The 22,424-nt window shown below is 40.2% G+C and overlaps 1 protein-coding gene across 1 annotated transcript in view; it reads left to right on the forward strand.

The window, feature by feature from the left end:
* ATP9A (ATPase phospholipid transporting 9A) overlaps positions 1-22,424 on the forward strand; it is a 102,376-nt gene that overhangs the window by 12,141 nt on the left and 67,811 nt on the right. Inside the window, exon 2 of the mRNA XM_026664965.2 lies at positions 21,928-22,072. Coding sequence (XP_026520750.1) covers positions 21,928-22,072 — 145 coding nt within the window. The remainder of the gene's footprint in view (positions 1-21,927; positions 22,073-22,424) is intronic.

Here is a 22,424-nt window from a genome sequence, read left to right on the forward strand (position 1 = left end):
CCCATGTATCGTTGCAAGGCCAATTTCAGGGTTTGGTGAGTCCGTTCAACTATAGCCTGCCCTTGGCTGTTGAAGGGGATCCCAAACTTATGGACAATGGACCATTGATGGCAAAATTGAGAAAAGTAAGAACTAATGTATGCAGGTCCATTGTCTGTTTTTAGAATTTTTGGGCATCCCAATACTGTGAAAGTCCGAATACAATGATTTATTACTTGTTTTGCCGTCTCCCCTCTTTGGGGAGTCGCCATAATAAATCCTGAGAAAGTATCGATGGAAACATGAAGATATTTCCAAGGTGCAAATGGCTGAAATTGAGTGACGTCCATTTGCCATGCCTCACATGCTTGTGTACCCCTGGGATTGATTCCTTGGGGGCTGTTTTTTGCTTGCAAACTGCATGTTGGGCATTGCTGTATAATGGCAGTTGCTTCAGCCAATGTGATGCCAAATTGCTTTACTAGGGCCTTTTTGTTTTGATGGAAGTAACTATGGCTTTCCCCTGCAGTCAAGGGGGCGGGTTGAGGTGTTTTAACAGTGATGGGAAGTAATTTGCAGGCGGCATCTGCTACCTGGTTTCCTTCAGAAAGAATTCCTGGAAGATGTTGGTGGCTACGTATGTGAGCTACAAACAAGGGGTGTGCCCTAGATTGAATGAGTGTTTGCAGCTGAAGTAGCAATGTCATTAACGATGGTTGTATGGAAGGTGACAGGTATGCCTCAAAGATATGTAAAACTAATTGAGAAACATACAAACTATCTGTGATGATATTAACTGGTTGTGCAGGGAATAATTCCAAGGCTAGGTTAAAGGCAGACAGTTCAGCTTGCTGGGCCGATGCCTGTGGTGTTGTGAGTTTTTTATGCCATGCGGATTGAGTAAACCACACGCAGGCACCATGTACCTTTGACCCATCAGTAAAAATAGTGAGGGATTCCTTAAGAGGAGCAGAAGTAATAGGAGAGGAAAAGGTGACCGGAATGGTCTTGATAAGTTGCAAACGATGGTCAGATGGAAGATGGCAAGAAATAGAGCCGAACCAATTTTCCAGAGCATCCTGCAATACATCGGATACCTGAAAAAGGGGTTCCCATTGAGATAATTTGAAGGGGACATGAATAGCGTGAAGGTCATGGCCAATCAAAGCCTTGGCTCGGTGTCTGCCCTTTTGGAGGAGTTGGGCAATTTGTAAAGGGCGAGGAGTAAGAGTTGCCCGGGGTGTGTGAGGGAGATGTAGCCATTCAATGATCATCAAGCGCTTTGGTGAATCGGGGGAAATTTGAAAAAGAATAGCAGTAAACAAGGACGGGGTGGGTAGAATTGCCAGAGAGAGGGGATTATTTGGAAGGAAGCGGTCGACCCATACAGTCTGCAGCGCGTTGTTAACTTCAGTTAGGGCTTGAAAATGAGCTTGAGAGAGGTGAACTACATCAGAAGGGTGCTTTAAGCCGGTGAGTGCGTGGAAAAGTGGAGATAGAGTTGCCGTGGTGACAGATAGATAAGGTCGCGCCCAGTTGAGTGTGCCTAGATATTGCTGGAGCTGTACGAGAGTGGGGGAGGGAGGAAGATTTAGAGAGGGTAAAGCTGGGGTAGCAGCAGATAACAAGAGTTTATGGCCGAGGTATTGGAAAGGGTAATGGGATTGTATTTTTTCAGGAGCTATGTGGAGACCTGCTGCAGTCAAAAGTTTAGTAAGAGTGGGAAGAGTTTTTGCGACTGTGCCTTTTGGGCCTTCAGCTGCAATGAGAATGTCATCCATGTAATGATACACGAGGAAGGAAGGATGTAGATTGCGGTATGGTTGGAGGGCTGCATCTACATAATATTGGCACATAGTGGGAGAATTTAACATACCCTGGGGAAGGACCTTCCATTGGTATCGTTTAGTAGGCTTCGAGTTGTTAAATTCAGGGACAGTGAAAGCAAAAAGGAGTCTATCTTGGGGTTGCAGAGGAATGGAGAAGAAGCAATCTTTCAGGTTTATAACTATCAGATCAAAATGTTGAGGAATGAGGTTAGGATTTGGAAGACCGCATTGTAAGGCGCCCATCGGTTGAATAATGGTGTTAATGGCTCGAAGGTCCTGTAGGAGACGCCATTTTCCGGATTTCTTTTTGATTACAAAGACAGGAGTATTGTAAGGACTAGTGGAAGGTTCGATATGTGCAGCAGCCAATTGTTCAGAAACCAGTTCTTTGAGAGCTGTCAATTTCTCTTGGGTAAGGGGCCATTGATCCACCCACACCGGAATGGTGGATTTGAGGGATAGAGGGAGGGAAAGAGTCATGATCAAGGAAAGTGGAGAGTGGCGTGAAATTGGGAAAGGAGATCACGGCCCCACAGATTGAAGGAAATGGGAAGGATATAAGGTTTAATAAAGGCAGAAGAGGAGACTCCAGCGGTGGAAGCAGATAACCATCGAGAGCTGACCTGGGCAGCTTGAGCACCGCCGACGCCGTGGACAGAAGGCGAAGGGTCAAGGGGCCAGGTAGTTGGCCACTCAGAAGAAGAGATGACAGAAGTGTCCGTGCCCGTGTCGACAAGTCCTATAACAGGATGACCATTCAGTGAGACAGTCAACAGGGGTTTGGAAGCTTCAACAGGGCAATCAAGTGCCATGAGTGAGGGAGAGGGAGAAGGAAGAATAATAAGAGTAGCCACAATGGTATGTTTTTGTAGGGTGAAAGGACGATCCCCAATTGCGGCTAGAGAGAGGTTGTTAAGAGCGGAGGAGTCGTATAAGAATGGAGAAGCAACGACTCCTTCGATAATCAGTGAGGAATTAGGCATTAATAAGATCGGAGTAGAGGGAGGAAGGGGTTTGAGCATTGTGACCGTAAGAGGAAGAGTAAATACAGAGCCAGGATCCTCATAGACAATAGTTTCAGATAGGGTAACAGGGTAGGAGGAGGGCGAGAAAGAGGTGGAATCAGAGGGCAGAGAATGCGCGGCCTTGGGGGTGGGGCTAGCTGCCGGCCCCGAAATTAGTTTTCCGAAGGTTTGGGTTGATTGGGGGGTGGATTAGAGCGGCATTGACTAGCCCAGTGGAATCCTTTGCGACAGCGAGGACAAATAGTTTTAGGTTTAACAGAAGGGGAAGAGGGGAGCGGCGCGTGGAGCGCCGCCCCACCTGGCGCTCGGCACTGGGATTTGAAATGACCGGGCTTACCGCAATTAAAGCAGTTGCCAGAGCGTGGGGCAGCCATAACAAAAGAAGAGGAAAGAGCAGAGGCAAGAGCTGAGGCAGTGGACTGAGCACGATGAGACTCTGTGCCCACATCCTGACAAGCACGGATATAGTCAGCAATAGTTTGATGGGGGACAGATTGAAGCGGTTTGAGTATTTTTTGACAATCAGCGTTAGCGTTAGTAATCGCAAGCTTTGAAAGAAGCTCCGCCTGGGCTTGAGGATTATCAATTTGGTGGTTAATTGCCTCAGAAAGGCGATCGATAAAGGTAGTGTAGGGTTCGGAAGGTCCCTGAAGAATTTTAGTGAAGGAAAGAGAAGGTTGCGAGGGATCAGGGACACGGCGAAAAGCATTGAGAGCAGCATTGCGCATGATATCATATCCAAGGGCGCCAATTGTGATTTCCTGGCGCGGTTGTTGGACCGTATTTTGACACAGGAGATGATCAAGGGTGACATTTTGAGGCAAACCATTGGCGGCAGCAGTAGTAACAGCCAAGCGATAGTCGTTATGCCATGCAGCAAGTTGGGAGGAAGTTAAAAGCATATTAGCCATCATCTGCCACTCAGAGAAAATGATATTATGATTACTGGAGATATTTTCCAAAAGCGTACGGATGTAGGGTGACTTGAGACCGTACTTAACAGTGGCAGATTTGAGTTCTTTCATGAGATCCCAGTCCATAGGAGTATAGTGCGGAATGGGCGCGGCGCCGGCAGCGGCACCTTGAGGAATTTGAAGAACCATGGGGAAGCAGGAGAAGTCTTCCCCGGTGAGTTGGCCAGTGGCGAGAGCATGTTGAAAGGTATTATGGACAGGGGAAGGAAGACGGGGGGAAGGCAGCGAAGGCAGGGTAGGCGGGGGATGGGGTGGGGGAGGAGTAGACGGCAGAGGAGTTGAGGGAGGATCATAAGGTGGTGGAGGCAAGGAAGGATATAGGGATTTGGTAGGTTCGTAAGGAAGGGGGGCGGAGGGAGGACAGGGATCGGAAGAGGTAGGATCAGGGGGAGGATTAGGTGTGATGGAACGGGTAGGGACAGGATCGGAAGGTGGGTAAAGGGTATTGAGTGCAGCCATAACGGCGCGCTAAGCACACATAATGTCAGGTGGAGCACGAGGAGGTTCATGAATCCATTTCCCGATGCGCTCCCAAGTAGAACGTAGGAGAGTACCCTCCTCAGGATAAGCAGGACAGTGTTTTTGGAGATAAAGGAGAAAGGAGGTAATATTTTTGCGAGAGAGAGGATAGATAGTAGTGCCGTTAATTTTCTGTACAGAATTAGCCTTCCTGACTAAAGAGTGAAGCTCATCCACATGCTTGGACAGAGCTTTGGAAAGTGAGGAGCCCATACTTACGATGCGCGTGCCGATACCCGGTGCGTAAGATGAGAGTCAGGGCAACGTATTCCTAGATAAGAATCACGTCGTGGAGGATCACGTCGGGGTCACCAGTTGATGCATTGCCGGTCCCACTGCGGGGATGAGGGGTCAGCTGGCGGCCTGCGCCCGGACCGACTGCCCGGGCGGGCTTCTCTCGCGGCGGCAATGATGACAACGACACAAAGGCTTGTTCTTGGGAGAGGAAGCCCAGAGCAAACTGTGCCCCCTTCTTTTATTGTGCCAGTTTAGGGTGGGATTTGTGATGTGTGTGGAAATAGTACATTTGACCATATAAGGCTATGTTTGGCATAGTTTGACCATATAAGGTTACATTTGGTATAGTTGACCATATAAGGTTACATTTGGTATAGTTGACCATATAAGGTTACATTTGGCATGGTTGACCATATAAGGTTACATTATGTTGACCAATCACATCTTTACACATGTTGTTGGCTGTTTTGTTACCTGGCAGGTATAGTGTCATTGGGTCATTGGGTGATATCGCAACAGGTAGCATTGGGGAATAATGCTCCATCCTATAGCCACTGTTCTGTGGGGTGATACCAGTCCTATTTTATCCTCCATGCTTGAGAGAATATTAGGAACTGCAGGGATGAATGTTATCATAATGTGGATGGTACTCTGGTTTTCTTTATCTTTTTGGGAGCCTCTGATCTAGTTATTGTTATATACAATTATTGATCTCCTGCTTAGATTATTGTAATGGTAGTATTATAGATTGCATGACACTGGAACCTTTCTATGCATTTTAATTGGCACTTTGGTAAGGCTTTTAGTGTGGTTAATAAAATAATATGAATTGTTCTATGCACTGTATGCGAGATGCTGCTGCTCAGGAAATGCTCGTCCTAATTGAGATGAAACTTACTTTGACTAATAATCAATTTCACTTCAGAGTTCATAATGCTTTACTTCTTTTTGTTTCTGTCCTGAATTCACCTTTAATTGCACAAATAATTTCAGCCTCCAGCAAAACTGCATTTTCTTTATTGAGAGATGGAATGTGTTTGGAAAGTATGGGGGGAAAAGCCTACAACTGTAAAGGAAACTGGTAACTTTACTAGAAGTAAAGCAAACAATCCAATCTGTATGAAACCGATTGAATGAAAACGTCAGTGTGTGTGTGTGTGTGTGTGTGTGTGTGTGTGTAGATTTTGTATGTAACCCAAGAAGGATCCATGATAAGATTCCTTATGCTAGAGCTGGATCTAGCTAGTCATATTTCATCAGTGCAATGATCAGCTCACTGAGGGACATACAGGTGAAACTCAAAAAATTAGAATATTGTGCAAAAGTTCATTTATTTCCGTAATGCAATTTAAAAGGTGAAACTAATATATGAGATAGACTCATTACATGCAAAGCAAGATAGTTCAAGCTGTGATTTGTCATAATTGAGATGATTATGGCTTACAGCACATGAAAATCCCAATTCTACAATCTCAGAAAATTAGAATATTGTGAAAAGGATCAATATTCTAGGCTCAAAGTGTCCCACTCTAATCAGCTAATAAAGCCATAACACCTGTAAAGGGTTCCTGAGCCTTTAAATGGTCTCTCAGTCCAGTTCAGTAGGAAGCACAATCATGGGAAAGACTGCTGACCTGACAGTTGTGCAGAAAACCATCATTGACACCCTCCATAAGGAGGGAAAGCCTCAAATGGTAATTGCAAAAGAAGTTGGATGTTCCCAAAGTGCTGTATCAAAGCACATTAATAAAAAGTTATGTGGAAGGGAAAAGTGTGGAAGAAAAAGGTGCACAAGCAGCAGGGATGACCACAGCCTGGAAAGGATTGTCAGGTAAAGGCCATTCAAAAGTGTTGGGGACTTTCACAAGGAGTGAACTGAGGCTGGAGTCAGTGCATCAAGAGCCACCACACACAGACGGATCCTGGACATGGGCTTCAAATGTTGTATTCCTCTTGTCAAGCCGCTCCTGAACAACAAACAACATCAGAAGAGTCTTATCTGGGCTAAAGAAAAACACACCTGGTCTGTTGCTCAGTGGTCCAAAGTCCTCTTTTCTGATGAGAGCAACTTTTGCATATCATTTGGAAACCAAGGACCCAGAGTCTGGAGGAAGAATGGAGAGGCACACACTGCAAGATGAAGTCCAGTGTGAAGTTTCCACAGTCTGTGTTGATTTGGGGAGCCATGTCATCTGCTGGTGTTGGTCCACTGTGCTTCATTAAGTTCAGGGTCAACGCCGCCGTCTACCAGGAGATTTTGGAGCACTTCATGCTTCCTTCTGCAGTCGAGCTTTATGGGGATGCTGACTTCATTTTCCAGCAGGACTTGGCACCTGCCCACACTGCCAAAAGCACCAAAACCTGGTTCAATGACCGTGGGATTACTGTGCTTGATTGGCCAGCAAACTCGCCTGACCTGAACCCCACAGAGAATCTATGGGGCATTGCCAAGAGAAAGATGAGAGACATGAGACCGAACAATGCAGAAGAGCTGAAGGCCGCTATTGAAGCATCCTGGTCTTCCATAAGACCTCAGCAGTGCCACAGGCTGATAGCTTCCATGCCACACCACATTGAGGCAGTAATTGGTGCAAAAGGGGCCCAAACCAAGTACTGAGTACATATGCATGGTTATACTTTTCAAAGGTCCAATATTGTTCTATGTACAATCCTTGTTTTATTGATTGCATGTAATATTCTAATTTTCTGAGGTTGTGGATTTGGGGTTTTCATGAGCTGTAAGCCATAATCATCTCAATTATGACACATCACAGCTTGAACTATCTTGCTTGGCATGTAATGGGTCTATCTCATATATTAGTTTCACCTTTTAAGTTGCATTACTGAAATAAATGAACTTTTGCACGATATTCTAATTTTTCGAGTTTCACCTGTATGATATGTACCCTACCCCGACCCCTGTGTTCCCTCAAAAAAGCCATTATATACCCTGATGAATGAGAGTTAAGAAAAGCTTCCTAACAGAAAAGTTCTTGCCTAGAAAATGATGAGCTTGCCTTTTTAAAACTGAGGATGGACAGAAAAAATGTGGTAGAAGCTTTATCTTGATTTCAGCTTTGACTGAGCAAAGGGTTGGATTTTCTCTAGTTCAGTAGCCTAAACATCTGCTTTCCCCTCTAGAATTCTGTTTTCAAAATTGAGTAATTTGGCAACCATTCTACTGAATACAATCCATTTCAAACTGTGCTGCCTTTGTAACTGAGCTACTGTAACCCATCACACTGTTCCATTTTGGAATATCCAAAGTTGTACTGAGTGTAAAAGAGGAATAACTATAATAACCCCCCCCAAAAAAACCTAGTGTGTGGAATATGGAAGGCATGGGATAAATAAAAGAGAAGAAATTATAACCAATACCGTTCATGGTAGCTCTCCATTTCTTGTAACCCATCCTTGTTTCACCCATGTCCATATACTAATTCTGTATATCCACTTTTTTCTTCAGATTTCTTACTTTTTGAGAATGTCATCATCTTCATATAGCCACAACTTTCTTCTCCTTCCTCTGCACCAATGCAGTGCTTTTTCATACATGTTTCTTTATTTTACCAATCCATTTCGCTAGACTTCTTTTATGATATTCAATCACTTATGTATTCATATTCCATTAACACCCATTTTTCTTGCTAAATCCCATCTCTTATTTAACAACGTGTTAATTCTCACTTTCATTCAACCCTTATGGTTTTTTTCTGACATACCCAACCTTACTTCCATATAACAAGGTAGGTTCAAGCATACTCTTATACACAGCCATTTTCACTTCTTTCAACAAATGTAATTACGCTGACATATCATCTCTCTTTCTGTCAGCATATGCACATCTTAAAATTTCATTATCCATGTTTCATCTTAGTAAACAGTCCATCGAGATATGGACTTGACTTGCTCCTTTTAGTTTTTTTTTTTTTTACCCATTTTGGTATAATTTACAATAATTCATTGTTATAGGCTTTTTATATGTTAGATTACACTGATTGAGGGTATTTGAATATTGTGTTTTCAAATACTAGTTATTAATATTTTAAAAGTGTTTAGGTGTTGATATTATTAAACTCAGAGGTTTTATAATTTTCTCTGCACTGAAAAGAGTCAGAAGTCACTTTTTGTATGTTTTAGTGTTTGGGTGTGTTACTTTTTAAGTTTTCGCTTTTATCCCTCCCCCTTTTCCCCTTTATGTTACTTTGTATTTTATTGTTTCTTTGAAACCTGTTATCGCTAATTTCTTTGTGTTAGAGATTTTATAGCAGACATAGCAGGCTAGTTAAAGATGACTTGTTGGCAGTAGGGGACAATAGCCAGTTAATTCTTCTAAGGATGTTGTTTACTAGCATTTCCTAAAATCTTCAAGGCAGATAACATTAATGGCAAATAGCCTTAGATGTATTGTTTGTATCAAGATGTGACATCTTTTTGACCTAAGGGGAAGTACTTTTTTTCAGTATTTTCAGCAGTTGCAAGCTGTATTATAAGTTTTGAAGCCTGGCATATGAATATTTAAAATACATTATTTGCTAAGCTCATTTGAAAGCTAAAAGAGTATCTCGTTTTTTGCAATGTTCAATTTGTCCAACAGCAAATGTTTCCTGGGAGAGTGAGAAGGAAGGGTAAAAAGTAAAAACACAAAATGTGACAGCCTTTTAAGTATTTGAAGAGAGCTTTCATGTTGCTTTTTATCCTCTTGAGGTTAAACATAATTCAATGCCTTCATTTTTTCCTTGTTTCTTCTTTTTTTTAAAAAAAAATTATTCTAGAAAAAAACATTTATTTGACATACATTTAAAACAGATATATATATATATATATTTGTTTTCTTAAGTTTTCGCGGGTACTTACATGTATGGCATTCAGCTTTGTTCGGGTATTTTCCCACGTCATTGTAGTTGTGCTTTTAAAGTTGTAGCAACATTTCGGCAGAATCTCATCTGAATCTCACTTCCCCCTCCTACAAACAGACATTAGAGGAGGAAAGTGTGTGTGTGTGTGATGATATCATCGTCATGCAATGACATGGCTTATGTATGGGCAACAGACATCATCTCGCCATTTTGTAATCTGTGCAATGACATCATGACTCACGTTGATGTCATTGTGACTTTTTACCAACACTATTGTATCTCGGCTAATGTTCTACATATGTTTCTGCTGTTAAAGCTGTAGGAACATAGTGTTATCAGTATCAATCTTTCCATGGTTTATATTCAGGCTAAATTTCACTTGTAAGGAAAGAAAGCATCTGCTTCAATTAGAGAAGATAAATCAACCCTCCATCAATGATTTTAAAAAAGAAAATATGAAATATATATCACAGCATATAGAAAGGCATACAAAATCTTTTCCCTGAGGAAAAGGGAATCAGACATATTTAAACAGACTTGTCTTTTTGTAAAACACTTATGAAAACTTGATTCATACCTGTTGGAAATATTTAAATATATGTTCATCATTTTTGGCTCTGATCTCCAGATCTTATCTCCAGTTCTGCTGCATTTCTCCATTTTCCTGGGAATTATATAAGGAATCTCTTCTCTGTCTGTGCATATGAAAGTGTCTGTGTTTGAATAATCAAATTCTGGTTCAGTAAACCAAAAGAGCATTAGCACTGTGACCTGTGCAAGGTCTTCTTCACATATTCAAGAGGTAAAATAAATCAGGAAGCTGCCTGGAAGCATGATCTTTATAATCTAAGATGCAGAAGTCAACTTTAAAACAAGGCAGTATGTCAAGTAGTCCCACCCTAGTTATTAACAGGAAGCTGTGGTAAACATCAACTTTTTTTCTTCCTGCTCAAAGAGGTTTCTTAGAGGTGCATGAAAGTAATGCATATTCTGACTTGCTAAATTAATACTTGATTATCTGAGCAACACCCTTGTCAAGGAGAGTTACTTTTAAATTTCCATATAATGATAAGTAAGCAAGCCTGGGAATAAGTGCTGAATGATTGGTAGAAACAAGTAGACAGTTTATGTCCATGATGGCGAACAGGTGGCACGCAGGGCATTTGTATGGGCATGTGAGAGCCAGGCAAACTTACCTCACTGTACATGTGCGTGCCTCCCAGCTGATTTTCAGGCCTTTTTCAGTCTCCCAGAGGCTCGAGGGAAGCCTCTGCAGCCTTTGGAGGCTGAAAAACAGGCCTGTTTTGTCACTTCCTGTATTTCCAGAAATACCAGAAGTGACCGGCCTCCAAAAGCTGCAGCGACTTCCCTCGAGCCTCTGGGAGGCCGAAAAAGGCCCAAAAATCAGTTGGGAGGTGCACGCAAGCGCAGTGGCAAGCGGGGTAGGAATCATATGTGCATGCACAGGGGGCGTGGAGGGGCCGTGTGCATTGCCTACTCGGTGCTGGCATGTGCAATTTTCATCACAGGAGCCCTAAAACATTAGCCACCATTGGTTTATGTCAATCTTAAACCTCATACACAAGAAATAATGTGGCTCAGGCTTCCCCTTCAACACACAAATCGGGGTAGCATAGGGGTCATTGATGTAGCTTAGGTTTAAGTGTAGATAATACACCTGTATATGAATTCACCAGAGGACATAGCTGTTCAATGGACAGCAGCAATTTGTTCTCCATATTAGTTTGTATTCCAGTCATCCATGTGGTAGCTCACTGGGCAACATTTATTATCTTCTATTGAAATGGGGAGGTCAAAATTGTTTAGTAAGCATGATTTTTAAAAGATTTGCTGTTGGAGCCACAAAAGATTTACTATTTGCTATTGGAGCCACTGTGAATGGTAGAAAGACTGAGCTTCTTCCTCTCCAGCAAGTACTTAAGATATCCTGGTACCCTGGTTATGCCATTGTAGTTATGTTGTATCCCATAATAACAATAGCACTTAGACTTATATACCGCTTTATAGTGCTTTACATCTCTCTCTAAGCTGTTTACAGAGTCAGCTTATTGTCCCCAACAGTTTGGGTCCTCAATTTACCCACCTTGGAAGGATGGAAGACTGAGTCAACCTTGAGCCTGGTGAGATTTGAACTGCCAAATTGCAGACAGCCAGTAGTTAGCAGAGGTGGCCTGCAGTACTGCATTCTAACCACTGTGCCACCAAATTCCCTAATCTAAGACCTGGGGGGGAAATCAGGTTTTTTTTTAGGGCATGCTTGAAGATGGGTAGTATTGTTAGAGCCATCTGAATCTCTGAGGAAATGCTACTCCAATAGACAGGTACTGCTCCATGTTGTTTGGGCACTAATATTCCAGAAACGTACAGATTCATTGTCCTTTAAACTTATGCTACCCATTATTGTTTTAATGCTTTTTCTTTGACACCCATAGTGTACCATTCCAGCAATAATGGAAATGTCATTAAATTTAAATCATATTGGCAGGAGTCTGAAGACAGATTATTCTTCACAGTTCAGCTTCTATTATTACATGCATGATGTTAAAGGAACACAGTTGAGCAAGAATTAATTGCTACTCTGTAATTGTGTATTTAGCCTTTCCTGTTCATGGTGAATACTGTGGCTTATTTGGGAGAAATTTCTCTGATTTTTTCCTTAACTGAAGAATTGGGCCTTATAGTGGCCTCCAAATATTTTTGGAGTCTAAATCCCACATGCCTTTGATAAGGGGCTAATGGGAATTGAAATCTGGATATATAATATTGGGGAATGGTAGCTAATATTTTAGAAGAAAAAAACTAAAAATCAGTCTTGATGGAATTAGAGAAGTGGGTTGAGGAAAAAAAGAATGACATTTAATAGATGCAAAGTTCTTCATTTAGGGAGAAACTAGATCAAATCAGCATGATAAAACGGTTTGTGCCTCCATAACAGTATGTGTGATAAGGAACCTCAAATTGATCAACAGGTGAATATGTTTCAGCCATGAGAACAGTAGCAGACACAAGCAGATAATGTTCAGTCACATCAATAGAAGAATAATTTCCAAATAATGAGAAGTAATATGTCTGCTCTGCAGCATTCTTCATTAAGCATTCATGGGTCTCTTCTTAAGTTCATGTCAAGTACAAGGAAGGGCAACCAAGATGACCACAAACTAGATAGATCAGTGGTGTAAAACTCGATTTCATTGAGGGCCAAATCAGGGTTGTGTTTGACTTTGGGGAAGGGGGCTGGGATGGGTGTGGTGGGGTGGGCGTGGGCATAACCAGCTCAACATCACTCATGTTGGGGACACCTGTGGTGGCTAAGTGCTAAGGCAAACCTCCCTGAGACCCTCCCTCCCTCTCATTATAATCTTCCTTCCTTCCTTCCTTCCTTCCTTCCTTCCTTCCTTCCTTCCTTCCTTCCTTCCTTCCTTCCTTCCTTCCTTCCCTTCCTTTCCCTTCTTTTTCCTTCCCTCTTCATTCTCCTTTCTTCTTCCATCCCCTCTTTCCTTCTTTTTCCTTCATTGCTTTCTTCCCATTTTTTTCCTTTTTTCTTCTTCTTTGTCTGTCCTCTTTCCCTTTCTCGATTCCTGTCCCTTCTTGGATTCTCAAATGCAAAAGGGGAAACATTTCTCTTTTTGTTTTGTTTTGCTTTTAGTTTATTCTGCCAGCAAAAACAGAGCGGGGCGGGGGTGTCATTTGCTGTTTCCAGGGCAGCCTCATGGGCCTTGAGTTTGACACCCCTAGGATAAATGAAAATAATTGTGTTTAGCCTCAAGAAAAGATGAATGAAGCAAGATAGGATATCTGTCTTTAAATGTCTGATTATTACATTGATTGAATAGAAAGTTGGACTCGGTGCCCTATATTGTTTTTTTTTTTTTTGTTTCAAAACACAGTAATGGAGCTAAACCCATCTTTAATTGGATCATAGTGTTTGGCTTTATATTAACTACTGTTGTTAGTGTATACAATTTTTATCTTTTATGATTATAAGCCACCTAGAGTTACCTTGTGGTAAGATGGATGGCAAAAGAAAGAAAAAAAGAAAGAAGGAAGGAAGGAAGGAAGGAAGGAAGGAAGGAAGGAAGGAAGGAAGAAAGAAAGAAAGAAAGAAAGAAAGAAAGAAAGAAAGAAAGAAAGAAAGAAGAAAGAAAGAAAGAAAGAAAGAAAGAAAGAAAGAAAGAAAGAAAGAAAGAAAGAAAAAATATTTTAGGATTGTAGCCGGTGAGATGGGAAAGGAGTTCTCAGACTAGAGAAAACCATATATAAACAGTTACTAGAGTCTCAAGATGAGGAAGACATTAGCCAAGAATTCATTGACATGAAAAAACAAGAGAAGGCCTAGAATTTAAACCTGAAAGTAGACAGTATATACCTACAGTATATATAGATCTTGCCTCCTATGTAGGAGGCAGATCTGCTTATTCATAGACATAATAAAGTGTGTCTTCTCATCTGCATAAAAAAGCCACTCTAACAGTGACCCATTTATAAGACTTCTGTCAAGAAGCAGGTTCCTGAATATGGGGTTAAGTGTTTGTAAAATTAAGATTTATTGTTATAACAGGTACTGTGAAATGTTCCTCTCCTTCAATGTATTGACCTTCTATCCAGGTATCTCTTTCAGTCTTGTCATTGTTTTCTTTTTTTTTTCTCCTTGTAAACACTTACTTGACAGTGCAAACTGTCAGTGGTATTTTGTACACCTCTTCCATATCATTGTCTGGTGGCAAGTTGTACTGTTGAAGAGGATGAGTAGATTCAGGGAGCTCTTAGAAGGAGCCCAGCCTCTTTGAACTGTGTTACTATCATATTTAAAAATCTAGAATTCTGATGAGCTGAATTAGTTCATCTGGGATCTTCTGGCAATTCTGACAAAGTTTAGTGCTCATTTAATAAATACAGTTTGTTGGTGTTTTAACAATAGAGTCATCTTTGCTAAGCATAGATAAAACAAAGAATGCAGGCAAACAGCACATTAAGTGTCAAAGCAGAAGTTATATTCTAACATTACTGCTGACGTTATTGATCTTCCATTAATTCCTAAAATGGAGAATGTAGATTAGTGGAAAGGAGAAGGACAATGTACCAGTATTTGCATCTTGTCATATAAACACTTGAAAAAAAAATGAGTTTTAAGTTTTTCCAAAAGGTAGTATTAAGTATTAGAGCCATCACACAAAAGTCATGTTCAAGGACAGAATATTCAGTTATGAAAATCGATACATTCTCTGTGTTAGTGGCTGAATAATAGCAACTTAGACTCATATACCACTTTATAGTGCTTTACAGCCCTCTCTATGCGGTTTTACAGAGTCAGCATGTTGCCCTCAAGAATCTGGGTCTTCATTTTACCCACCTCGGAAGGATGGAAGCAAGGGTGGGATTCATATTTTTAACAACTGGTTCTGTGGGCATGGCTTAGGTGGTGGGCGTGGCTTGGTAGTCATGTGACTGGGTGGACATGGCTTGGTGGTCATGTTATTGGCTGGGTGTGGCCAACTCAATATCACTCACATCGAGGCACGCATCTCCTCACCTGGCCTCTCATGACTGTGGGGATGCTGCAACAGTCGTAAGTGTGAAAAATGGTCATGTCACTTTCTTCAGTGCCACTGTAACTTTGAATGGTCTCTCCACACAAGCAAAGTATCACCAAAGGAGGGGGGAAAAACTCCAGAGACGTTCCTGAGACAGGAAGTCTAGTCCTGCCAAGAATGTAATAAGGGTTAACAGAGAGGCAGTTTCTGTAAGCAACACCAGAATGTTTCCTTCCAGCCTTCCTTACAGGATTAGGCCAGTAATTTCTTTTAACAACCGGTTCTCTGAACTGCTTAGAATGTTAACAACTGGTTCTAGAAAATAGGCGCGAACTGGTAGAATCCCACCCTTGGATGGAAGGCTGAGTTAACCTTGAGCCTGGTGAGATTTGAACTGCCAAATTGCAGTCAGTCAGCAGTCAGCAGAAGTAGTCTGCACTCTAACCACTGCACCACCGTGGCTCAATAACTTCCTTTCAGGGGTCTTGTAATTCTTTCCTGTATTGTAGATCCAGCTTTCAGGACTAGACAGCCAATTTGGCATAGTGGTTAAAGCATCAGGATAGAAACCAGGAGACGATGAGTTCTAGTCCCAATTTAAGCACAATGCCAGCTGGGTGACTTTGGGAGTATCTCTCTCTCTCTCTCTCTGTCTCTTTGTGGAAATCTGGGGTAGAAGAATGGCTCTTCATGAGACCTGTGGATCAGATGCACCAACACTAGAGATTCATTGTCCCTATTCTAAAAGCAGCCACCCCATTCTGTCTTATTTCCTCTTTTATTATTGCCTGAAGCAGCCTTAACTTTTTTAAAACTGAAAATTCAAATCCGCTGGTTTATCCCATATAAAAATATTACAAATGGGATCGTGGAAGAAGGAAACAGCGGTATTTAATCTCTTGCCTTTCATTGACAATTTCCTGTTAAAATATTTAGTTTAGAAAGTATTGACCTTACATGGAAATCAAGTTGGATTTGTTCTCAACAGGATGTCTGAAAATGTCTCTTGTGTCAGTTAATCTTTCTGCTACTGGATGAAATAGTTCTTATTTAAACTAAGCTAACATTTCCTAGCTTATTCCTTACAACCCGGTAGATTTTTACAGCTGCTGCTTCTCTGGGGGAAAGGGGGAACCCTTTAGATTTTTTTTTAATGAGATAAGATTTCTTTTATACTTATTTGCAAGCGGTGAAATAGAAATCAAGAAATGTGACGTTTAATTTAAAAGGGAAAACAAGAACAAAACTACCTTGCTGGTTGATTGACACTCCTCAACCAATTTCCTGTTCTGCAGCTTGCAATTTCATAGGGAAAACTTACAGTTGAAAGTGTTAAATAATTCCTTAAGGAGAAATAATTTTTCTTCTAAGTATTGAGGTATTTAAGTATTGACTTTAGTATTGAGTAAATGTTAAAGGTTTAGTGGAGAATATTTAATTGATGAGTGGGAGCCTCTACACGTGAGGGCTTTGTTCATTTTTTGCTTTCAGCAGAATTGCCTCAGATAGAGATAGAGATAGTGATAAATGGACAGATGGACGGACAGACAGACAGAGATGTGATATAAATATAGATCTTTAAGCTTTTGCTTCTTTCGAATGCTTCCTAATTAAAATTACCTATCCCACTATTTTCTTTTAAGGCAAGTTAATACTGACTGCAGAAACTGAGGAATACTAAAGAAATTCAAAAAGAAAATAAAACATAGCTAAGATGAGAACAGTCTGTCCTCATTTAGCAACCATAATTGGGACCAGCAACTCAGAAGCTAAATGAAATCAGGACTGTGCTTACAATCTTACTTCAGTTCTCCTTTGTTTTACAGACTTGTGAAGGTTATAAATGCAAGAATCAATCACAAAGTTTACTCTTCCATCAGCATTGTAACTGCAAATGGTCACTAAAAAAGGCAATCATTAAATGAGGAGAGAAATAAATTAAAAAATAATAAGTTGAAGGAACATGAAATGTCAGGTTAGACCTGATGTTTCAGCCCCCCAGTATTGCAGTTTGGCTTCATACGCTCTGCTGCATTTACATATTTAAACTGTCAGGGCTCCAACAAATCCCTAAGCAGCTAAAAAGACCAAAGGAGTATCTTTTTAGTTGACATAAACATTCTCTCTCTCTCTCTCTCTCTCTCTCTCTCTCTCTGTGTGTGTGTGTGTGTGTGTGTGTGTGTGTGTGTATGTTGAGTTAAACACATATTTATTTAACACAATATACATACAAATACATAATTGTTATCGCCGCTGATTTTGGAAGAGATCTGTGGATCAACTAAGAATTTGGGAATTGGTGTGTGCCTAAGATTTGTATTATTTGTTTCATTCTACTGTAAAGTATGAACAGGAAAAAATCATGGTAAGTTATGATACAATATTTGATTAACGGAACCCGTTAATTTAGAATTATAAAACCCTTAGAACCTTTAAGTTTACTATTAAGGAAAGTCCTTGTGTGAATTCTAAATATTGCCAGATTAATTTTAAAAAATTCCATTAATAAGTGGACCACTCATAGATTAAATCCACCCATCCCAAATGAGATTTGTATTGAACCTGTATTGAAGAATATTCACTCTTAAATTTCTTAAAGCAGAGGTGGGAATGATGGCCCCTTTTATGACTTGTGGACTTCAACTCCCAGAATTCCTGAGCCAGTCATGCAGCTGGTAGCATGGCTGGCACAGGAATTCTGGGAGTTGAAGTCCTCAGATCATAAAAGGGCTACTATCGTTCCCTACCCATATCTTAAAGTGTGGTTTGAAGGCACTGCTCCAACTGGTTTCTACAGTTTTATCAGTACAAGCAGAGCAACAAAGTACACTCACTTTTGTATTCCTTTGAAATTATATCCATCTATAAACATTTTAGTCAAATAAACAAATAAAATGAGAGCCATGGTTACTCCGTAGCAACTCTATTATTCATTATAAAACTCTTTGAATCATTGCCCTCAGTTTGAGCAAATACCAGAGTGATTCAGGCATGTTAGTTTATGGGAAGAAAATTCAGAAGAAATTTAATAGAAAAAAAAAATATCAATAGAATTGCCTTGACATAGTAGCAAATGGAATTTACTCCAGCTCATCTTAATCTAATTTATGTTATTGAGTATCATGCAGAATTTTGAATTACACAGAATTTTTCTTCAGAAAAATAAAGAGGGAGGAGGGATGCTTCAAGGACAACATGGGATTCTGTGCAGGATAGTATGCTGGTCCTTATAATTTAGAATAAACTGTTTATGTAAGATATTCTTGCTTTGAAATTCCTATGTGGTTTTTAACTGCTGACTCACTCAGATGTATAAGAGACACTTAAAACTGTACTTATGAAGCAGCATACTTCGTTCTTCTGTTGCAATATCGCTTGTATACTATTTCAGAAAAAAATATTAAAAATAAAAGTGGAAGCAAGTTAGGTTTTTTGCTGAAAAAAAAACGTATGAGGTTGTGAAACCCTTAGATTTGAAAAGGAGCAGTTGTCAACACTGCAGAAGTCACAGCATGCAATAAGAGAACAAATATCCAATTTCACAATTTTCCCTGCAATCATCAAGAGAAAAGATAGCTTTAGGCACTAGGAAAAATCACTGGCCAGGAAAGTAACAGGCAAGTGTGAAAGTCACTGAATGCAGCACAGAGGCATTAACAAATCAACAGCTTGAAATTGGCTTGAAAAAAAATGTTTCCAGTATGGATATTAATTTGAATTCCTTTTGTTTGCAGATAGCTTTGTTAAATGCATAGCTGCAAAGGCAAAGTGAAAAGTTGGGTATTCTAATAAGACTGTGAATAATATCAATAGCACTTAGACTTATATACCACTTTATAGTGCTTTACAGCCCTCTCTAAGCGGTTTACAGAGTCAGCATATTGTCCCCAACAATCTGGGTCCTCATTTTACCCACCTTGGAAGGATGGAAGGATGAGTCAACCTTGAGCCTGGCGGGATTTGAACTGCCAAATTGTAGGCAGCTGGCTGCAGAAGTAGCTTGCAGTACTGCACTCTAACCACAGCGCCATAATGTGAGGGTTTTATGAGTCCATTTTAATTTATGTTAGTTTTTATTTATTTACTTCTGATTGTACTAGTAACTTACATGATTATTCTGTTGAGTAAAAACTAAGGAAATGGAAATAAATGAATACAGCATAAATTTGTGCATTCCTAACTTTATTAGGTTTACTTTCATCTAATCTGCCTATCCAAAGCAGAACAGAATACCAGAGATGGAAGGGAACTTGGAGATCTTCTAATCTAGTTCAAGCCCTGCTCAAGCAGGAGACCTATACCAAGTGGTTGTCCAGTTTTTTCTTAAAAGTCTCCAGTAATGGAGCACCCACACCTTCTAAAAGCAAGCTGTTCCACTGGTTTAATTGCTCTCACAACCAGGAAATTACTCCTTCTAGGTTGCTTCTCTTCTTGATTAGTTTCCACCCGTTGTTTCTTTCTTTCATTGTTTCTGGGGCTTTGGAAAGTCGGTTGCCCCCTTTATTTGTGGCAACCCCTTTAATATTGGAATACTGCAATCATGTTACCCCCTTAGGGCATGGGGCTTCTTGCCTGAGCAGGGGATTGGACTAGAAGACCACCACGGTCCTTCCCAACTCTTGTTATTCTGTCATTATGTTTTGTAATTCTTTGGTTGAAACAGATGGTTTCTGTCAGTGGGATGTTCATCCAAAATTGTACCAGGATTCTTTTTTAAAAAATCTCTTATTAGTGGGGGAGAGCACATTTCTTTATCTTTCTTAAAAAATAAAGTTAAGCCTATTTTAAGTACTTGCTTAAGTTTTTAATACATTCCCTGCCTTACATTTTTAAAGTGTCCTTCAATTCATTGAATAGACTTCTGCCACCTTCTCCAAATATGTTTTTCAAATTCCAGTCTTAGCAAGCTGCCCTGGGATTTCCCATCCAAGTACTAAACCAGTGTGACTGTTCAGCTTGAATTGAAATTCAGTGGCATAATTAAGAGGGAATTCCAAGGGCTGGAGAAATAGGTCTTGGAGATTGTAGAGTATTTGTGCCTCTTTAACACATTTGTCTGACATCTCAAGTACATCTGCAACTTTTTTGCTAAGAACAGCAGCTACATATTTAAACATGGAATGAGGAGGGCCGGCTCCAAATTAAACAAAAGAAAGGTTGAAAGATTAAAAAGGTAATGGATCTTACTTCCTGGTGGCCTCATGGAGTCAGTAAGATTGATTGATTGACAATAGAATGGAATAAGTTTGGTATGCTTTCTTTCAGAGTATTTTTTTTTTTACGTTTCTAATAAAGAATCATTAAGCAGTCATAACAAAGTGAAAAGTCATCCCAGGAGTTTCAAGGCATGCATATATTCCATTCTCACAAATGCAACCAAATCCAAATAAGCCCTACGATGGCTAAGTGTGTTGTTTTACTTCAGATTTTATGGTTTGTAAATTGTGGTCTTTTGCTTACTTTGAATCTAGTGTCTAATGATTAATTACTTACTGGATTACAATAGCCTTAGATGACATGGTGTTAAAGCTGCTCCCATGATTGTTTCCATGAACTAGACAGCCTGTGTATGATTGCTTACTCATGGTTAATGTAAACCTTATTTACTCAGTAAACACAACTGGCTGGTTCACATGACATTAAACCAGAAGCAACCAAGATTGGTTTTGCACAGTAAAAAGGGCTAAAAAATGTATTTGGCTAGTTGGTGTTTCAGAATGTTGTATAAACATTACAGTACATTTCATTGAAGAAATCCATAATTTATTGCATTTTTCTTTCAAAAGTTCAGTCAAGAACTGAACATCCTGGATTCAATTGTTTTGCTCAATTTTTAATGAAGAGGCATTTCAAAATCTCTCTTCAGGGTGTTTTAAACAATGAAAAGCAGATTAACATTTTATAAATAAAAATAAAACAAAAGGTTTCAGAAATCTGATGCACTAGAAGTGAAGTGATCAGTATGGCGAGGAATGGACTTGGGCTCCATCCTGATAAAATTCCACTGCTATGGTTATTTGAGCCCCTGAGGTCTGAGACATTTTCACCTTTGATCCTGATGGGATTGCTGTTTGAGACCAGCGCACACTTCTGGGGAACATCCTGGACTCACAGAGGCTGCTTAAAACGCAGGTGACTGTTGCGTCCAGGAGGGCTTTTGCATAATTTGATTTTGTGCAACAATTGCATCCCTTTCTGGATTTGGAAGCACTATTCACAGTCACTCATGCATTGATTCAGTATATTAATGGTATCATGTGATACTCACTTTCTTCATTTCTGACTCACTCAAGATTTTCCAATCGATTTATGAAAAAGCGGCAGTGTGTCAGCCCTTGGGTTGATGAGCTGGTACTCATGCATCTCTTGTGCCAATTGGAGTTAGAGTTCTCTGCTTTAAAAGATGCATCTAAAAAATTACACAAATAGATTCAGTTTGTTCTAACTCAGTGCTAAAGAGCTGAAAAAAACTGCCGTGGCTGAACTTTATTCTGCTGATCAGCTAAATATAAGATACAACATGGATCTTATATTAGTTGATATAATGTAGAGCAGGGGTGTCAAACTCATGTTGTCACGGTGGCATCACGTGATGTATCGGGACTTTTTTCCCCCTTCGCTAAACCAGGCGAGGGCATGGCCAGCGTGCGATGCATCTGGCCTGTGGGCCAGGAGTTTGACAGCCCTGATATAGAGAAACAATTTGTTCTGAGAACTAAAAGAGAAAAATATGATTAGGGAAGGGAATCCCAAATTACAATTTGAAACCATTGTTTGTTGTTGGCTTAGAAAGCCTAGCTTAATTGTCATTTGTTCTTAATGCTTGCATCTAGAATCCTGGCTTATTGTTTTGTCAGGAACAATGGAGGAAAAGTGCAACCTTTGGTTGAACAAGCTGGCATTGTTTTGCTTTTCTTGAAGGAGTAAGGTTTTAAATTTTGTTTTTTCTACAGATGCTGTGAATGCCTAAGATGTTGTGGAAGAAGAGACCCCAGGCCTCGAACCGTCTGGCTTGGCCATCCCGAAAAGAGGGATCAGAGATATCCACGCAATGTCATCAACAACCAGAAGTACAACTTCTTTACTTTTCTACCAGGAGTAAGTATGATTATAAGGCATTGCTTAGAATCTACAACAAAAACCAGAACAGCACATGTGGCATGTTGTATTGTGCAAATGACACCATTATGTAATTGGCACCAGTCACATGACACCTCTGATGCAAATCAATAATCATGCTATTTGCATGATGACATCATGACTTATGTGATATCATTTCCCCCCGCAGATATCTCTGTGTATGATATCCAACAAACCAAAATAGAAGTGGTTTTCTTTAAAAAAAAATCTTCATTTTTTTTTAGGAGAGGAATTATTTAGTCATTTCTTATGAACAGGAATTCTCCTGCCCCAGTTGTTATAATAGCACCATCATTGCAAAGGTTTTATG

The sequence above is a fragment of the Notechis scutatus genome, chromosome 3, assembly GCF_049901735.1.
Source record: "Notechis scutatus isolate UNSWTSFEM ecotype Mainland chromosome 3, rNotScu1.2, whole genome shotgun sequence".
Taxonomy (NCBI): domain Eukaryota; kingdom Metazoa; phylum Chordata; class Lepidosauria; order Squamata; family Elapidae; genus Notechis; species Notechis scutatus.